The sequence below is a fragment of the Ceratotherium simum genome, chromosome 21 (genome assembly GCF_057802395.1).
Source record: "Ceratotherium simum simum isolate JZ-2026a chromosome 21, ASM5780239v1, whole genome shotgun sequence".
NCBI lineage: Eukaryota > Metazoa > Chordata > Mammalia > Perissodactyla > Rhinocerotidae > Ceratotherium > Ceratotherium simum.
The window spans coordinates 29,805,543-29,811,683 of record NC_141920.1 but is presented as its reverse complement, the minus strand read 5'-3'; the positions used below and the strand labels follow the sequence as shown (position 1 = coordinate 29,811,683).

General features: G+C 43.8%; 1 protein-coding gene across 1 annotated transcript in view; it reads left to right on the top strand.

Moving 5' to 3' along the window:
• Positions 1 to 1,960: 1,960 nt before the first annotated feature.
• Positions 1,961 to 6,141, top strand: part of LOC101394972 (signal-regulatory protein beta-1-like) — an 11,438-nt gene continuing 7,257 nt past the window's right edge. The window contains exon 1 of the mRNA XM_087444919.1: positions 1,961 to 2,162. Within this exon, the coding sequence (XP_087301045.1) occupies positions 1,961 to 2,162 (202 nt within the window). The remainder of the gene's footprint in view (positions 2,163 to 6,141) is intronic.

The window sequence follows — 6,141 nt, the reverse complement described above, 5'->3', positions numbered from 1 at the left end:
TGTGATGAGTTTCATAGTCACCTACATTCACAGGTGGCAGAACCTGCAACAGGAGAGTTGGGGGCAGGCCATAGTCCTTAGGGAGGGAGGTCAGGGCCATCGTCATGGGCTGGCAAGAGGAGTCCAGAGCAAGCCCACAAAGTGATGATCCAGCCTCAAGAAAAGGTAGTGAACACTCTTATTTTCTCTAACCGTCTCTTGAAATTCTCAGAGGTTTCCAACTCTCACACATTGTGCAGTTCCCTGGAGTTTGAGGGTTTTTAAATGAAGTTCATTGGGACTGTGGAGGTGGGGGTCCAAGTTATGGAGGTGGGATGAAGGTCAAAGTTTTGAGACCCAAACTCCAGAGTCCCCCCATGAGATGTTTTCATATGATATATCTTCAGAATTAATAAGGAAAGTATTATTAAACTCAACCACTATAGTCTATCTGAGGGACTTGGGGGTGCTACTAGTGGCAAAGATGAATGTGGGTGTGGGAGAGAGTTCAGATGTCAGAAAGAGGTGGTGAGGTGTAATGAGTAGGGTCTTCATTTCTGATCTGGGCCATGAACGCAGGCCAATCAGAGTGTCTGCAACATAGTAGGTGCTCGATAAATATTTGTGGAATTAATACATAAATGAATGAATGAATGAATGAATGAATGCCTGTTTCTCCCTACAGCTCCTGCATGCCATGTGATGCATTGCCTCCTGCCCTCCCCAAGGGAGTCCAGCGGGGAGAAGCTGCCGCAAGGCCCTGGAGGTTACCCAAGACCCCTGCCCTTGATTCTACGATCCCCACCTCCACCACAGACATGCTCCCTCCACACACCCTCCTGATGCTCCTTCTCTGATATTTGCAGCTGAGTCAAGGATGGACTTTGGTCCTGGGGACTCGGGGTGTCTGGACCCTGATGCACTGAGCTGCAAGCTGGCCCTGCCTCCACCCAAAGAGCATCAAGCATGGCAAGAAAATACATCTCCATCCTGCCCCTGATCATGAACAACCCTTAATTTTCAGAGCAGTTTGTACTTTTATCCAGTCTCCCTAACCTCCCATCACTTCCACCTTCCAGGGCACACTCATATTGCTACTTCTTGATTTCTGAGTCTTAGGCATTCTTTATTGAATTCATACTATGGAAGGTGAGGATATGATATCGTCTTACTCCTGACCTCATGCCTCACATGCACACTTTCTATTCCCCATTGCCCTAATATAATTATACTATAATTTTGGATAACTTACTAGTCAGTGTCTATGTTATAATGACTATGAGATTGTTGTTTATGCTGAATCCTGTAACATTCCCACCTTTTGCTTAAGCTGGTCCTCTCATGTGTGTGTCTATGTAACCACCACCATATCAGAATCAGAACAATTCCATGACCACAAAGGTCTGCTTTGTGCTGGCCCTTTAGAGTGACACCCATCCCCACCATACCAAACCTCTGGCAAATGCCAATCTGTTCTCTATCTCTATAACTTCAAGAATGTTATATAAGCAGAATCATACAATATGTGACATTATGGGATTGATTCTGTGCATTCCACAAAATGACTTCAAGAAACTTACCAGCTGAGGGGTATTTCCTTGTATGGATGCAGCACAGTTGTTTAACCATTCACTTATTATTGAGCATTTTGGATGTTTCCCATTTCTTGCTATTACAAAGAAATCTACTATAAATATTCATGCGTGGGTTTTTGTGTGGACATCAGTTTTCATTTCTCTGAAATAAATGCCTGGGAGTGTAATTGCTGGTCATATAACCCACTTCCCCTCCTGAAAGAAGTCAGGAAATGATTCCTTTTGTTGACAGGAGGAAGCAATATTTCTACTAGGCCTGTCCATGTCTCTCTGAAAACATAAGTTGAGTAACTCCTCAACTGTAGCTGCCTTCTCTTCCTGATTCCTATTTCACAATCTAGAAGCAGGAACTGTCTATAATCTGGAAGCAGGTTGCTGTCACAGCCATGTCACCCCGTCATAGGCGCTTCCTCTTATATCACGGGAGGCAGGCCTTCCCTCCTCTACACAGAACACAGAAGTCAGGGTTCTCCCCAGCACACACTGGAACAGAGCAGGCTCCTCAGGCCTCCAGGATGCCCATCCCTGCCTTCCGGCCTCACCCCCCTCCTCCTTGCCTGCTGCTGACTCTACTGCTGGGATTCACAGGTGAGCAATCCCTGGGGTAGAAGCCCCTCCCTCTGTCTGGGGACCTTTAGGGCCTCCAGGTAAACACCGGTGCACCACCCAGAGCTACCAGAGATGGCCCAGGACCGGGCATTATCTGAGAGCATGAAATCAGGGATCTGAGCGTTTTCTCTGTGGGTCCATCACCTACAGATGATCAACACAGGTGACGAAACAGATGGTGCTTCAAACAGCAACAAAGACGACTTTGTGTATATTAACTCTTCTAATCCTCACAGCAACCTGTGTGATAGCTAGGACCATTATCCCCAATTTACAGATGGGGAAACTGAGGCAGAGAGAGTAACTTACCCAGTGTCACCTACCTAAGGCAGTGGAGCTGCCGGGATTCAAGTCCAGGCCAACCAGCTCCAGAGTTCATTCCTTTACCATGCTTTGCTGCTCAGCTTCTCAGTGGAGGCTGATTGCAGAAAAATCAGAAAGTACAGAGAAGCAAACAGAAGGATACTCATCACCATCACGTCACTGAGAGATCACCAGAGTTTCACTTCCGCTGTGTGTACTCGCAAATTTTGTTAATGATGTGTTGGGTGGTTCCTTGTGCCAATTATTTTTACTGAGTTCTTAATATGTATTGTAATTTCATCAAATCTTCAGAACAACTTTGTATACATGCTAGGCCACACTTTTATATCTATTTGTGAATGCATGTATTTATGTGTGTGTGCATGTGTATCAGTTGGTGTGAGGAAGTGTACACACACACATACACAGGCACACACACACACACATAGGACTTTTGAAAAGACTTTCCTTATTGTTTTCTTCAAATCATTTTCAGTCTACATGAAATGCACGTTGAACAGAGGTTTAATTTTCCCTGTCTCTCAGCCAACATCCCTCCTTTCTACTTCTCTAAATTTGCCCCTTACCCTCCCCAAACTCTTAAGAGAAGCAAACTTCTCTATTTTGTGTGTTACTATCTTGGAGTTCCACTTCCACGCTGGACAGAGGTGAGGAGGAGAGAAGGGGATGAAGATACAGAGACTCCTGCCCATATGATCTGTATCTGTAATTATATCCATATCCATATCTGTATCCATACCCATATCTGTGTCTCTGTCATCTAACGTCAGCTGAAGCCTCCCTCCCTCAGGAAATCTAATGAGTAATAACTTCAATTTCTTGAACACTCACCATGTCCACACACTGTTGGAAATGCCTACGGCTGTTTTATCAAGAGATCATTATATCCAAGGTAGATAATCTTGTCACCTCTACCTTACAGATAAGAAAACGGGAGCATGGAGAGGTTCAGGGTCACTCAGTGGTCAATGGTAGAGCTATGATTTGAACTCAGAACAAATTCTAGGGCTCATGGATTTAACCATTTCCTGACTTCCATCCCATGAGATTTCTGCAGCTTCTGCCACTGGGTGTGGGGAAGGGTGAGGTGTGGGGAATAGAGTTTGTGGTTTTCTTCTCCTGGGCTTTTCTGCTTCCTGCATGTATGCAATTTGCTTTTGTTTTTCACCAAGTCGTCTACATGGGAAACTCAGTTTCTGAAAAATTTCCGTAGGGATTACCCACTTAAAACACACTTCACGGTCCCTGGCAGGTGTCACACTGGGCAGTTTACACATAATACAAATATTTATAGGACACCTACTATGTGCCAGGAGCTTATGTAGGAACTTGGGGTACATTGGGGAATAAAAGAGACAAAGTAGTTGTCCTCATGAAGCTTATAACCTAACGGGGAAATGACAGTAAATAATAGACACAATAAATGAGTAAAGAACGTGTTGTATTAGAAAGCGATAAGTGATAAGGAAGGAATTAAAGAATAGGTGGATAAGAGAATTGGGAGACTCTATAGGTGGGATATATTTTAAACAGGGTAGTCTGGATGGGCTTCACTGAGAAGGGAAATTTGAGCAAATAGAAAAAGAAGGTGGAAAGCCCCTGGGTAATCTGGGGAAGAGCCCTTCTGACAAGGAACAGCGTGTGCAAAGGCCCTAGAATAGGATCTTCCTGTTGTGTTCAAGGATTTTGGCTTTTGCTCTGAGTGACACGGCTGCCATTGCAAGGTTTTGAAGAGAGAAGTAACATGATCTGACATGAGTTTTAAATTATTCTAGCATTTGATTTAGAGTAGACTCAACAGGACATAGATAGAAGCAACTAGAGCATTTAAGAGGTCACTGCCTTCATGCAAACAAGAAATGGCTCGCGCCAGGTCAGTAGCTGGTAGAGACAGGAGAAAGAGGCCAGATTTTGGATGCATGCTGGAGTGGAGCCAACAGAATTTCCTGATGCATAGGATTGGGGTGAGAGGGACAGACTCCTAGGGTTTGGGGCCTGAGCATCTGGAAGAATAAAGGTGTCTCAGCTGAGACACAGAGGGCTGTGGGGGAAATTCAGAAGTTCACTTTGGGTCATGTTAACTGTAGATGTTTATTTCCATCCAAGGAACATGTCCAGTGGGCAGTGGACATACAAGTCCAGAGTTCTGGGGAAAGGCCTGGGCCAGAGAAGTAAATACAAGAATTACAGATACACAGATGGCAGATGGGTCTCGACTCTCTTCTCCCTCTTCTCTCCTCCCTCCTCTGTTCCTTCCATTTCTCCCTCCAAGATTCATTCAGATTTCTCCCCATTTTTTTTTCTTAGCAGTTCCAATCTTCTTCTCCAGACTTAAAAACCCAAACCACCTGATGTTTTGGGCCCACCAAAGGACCTGCCCTGGAGTAGCATGTGCTTCCTTAGGAGGCAGGTTTGGTTATAAACAGTGCTAAGTGGGTGGGGGTCACCAGCTCACACTCTGCAAAGGTAAAGCACATTTTTTTTCCCTGAGGAGTAGACAAGAAATAGAAAAGAACACAGGATTTATCTGTGGCGCCACAACAGCCTGCTCCTCTGATTTATATCCCTGCCACCAGAACCCAGGCGTGTTTTTTAGGACACTTAAGATAAGCAGGAATGATTTTCTATTTCTCTCTGTGTCCAGAAACTGGCTAGTCGCTGAGGCAGTGAAATGGAACTGGAAACTGTTGCAGCTGCAGTTCAGTGATTGGCCCAAAGGTGACTCATGTCCCTTCAACTCATAACTCATTGTCCAAACACAATCAACCACCCACAATTCTTTTCGAAACACAAGTTTGAAGTCTGCTGTTTCCACACTTGCTCCCATGGCTCTAGCTCTCCATTCAAGAGCAGGTTTCTCAAATCTATCAGCCTTTGGACCACACATTTTGTCTTTTTCCTTGAGCCATTTAGTCCAATTCGAAAGCTCTTCATGGGGCGATCACCTTGTGTTAGTACATATTTTTGATTGTGGCAAAATACACATAACCTAAAATTTACCATTTTAACCATTTTTAAGGATACAATTCAACGGCATTAAGTACATTAACAACGTTGTGAAACAGTCACCACCATACATTTCCAGAACTTTTTCAACATCCTAAGCAGAAACTCTGTTCCCGTTAAACAGTAAGTCCCCTTTCCTCCTTCCCTCCAGTGGCTAACCTCCGTTCTACCTTTTGTTACTATGAATTTGCCTATTCTAGGTGCTTCATGTAAGTGGGATCATATATTTGTCCTTTTGCATCTGGCTTATTTCACTTAGCATAATATTTTCAAGTTTCATCCATGTTAGAGGATGTATCAAAATGTCATTGCTTTTTAGGGCTGAATAACATTCCATAATATTTGTACACCACATTTTGTTTATCCATTCATCTCTTGGTGGAAATTTGGGTTGTTTCTACTACCTTTTGGCTATTGTGAATAATGCTGCTATGGACATTGATGTATGTGTGTCTGAGTCCCAGCTTTTGATATTTTGGGATATATACCTAAGAGTGGAATTGTTGTGATCATATGGTAAATTTTATGTTTAACTTTTTAAGAAACCACCACTGTTTTCCACAGTGGCTGCAGCATTTTATATTCCTACCAGCAATGCACAAGAGTTTCACCTTCTCCACGATTTTGC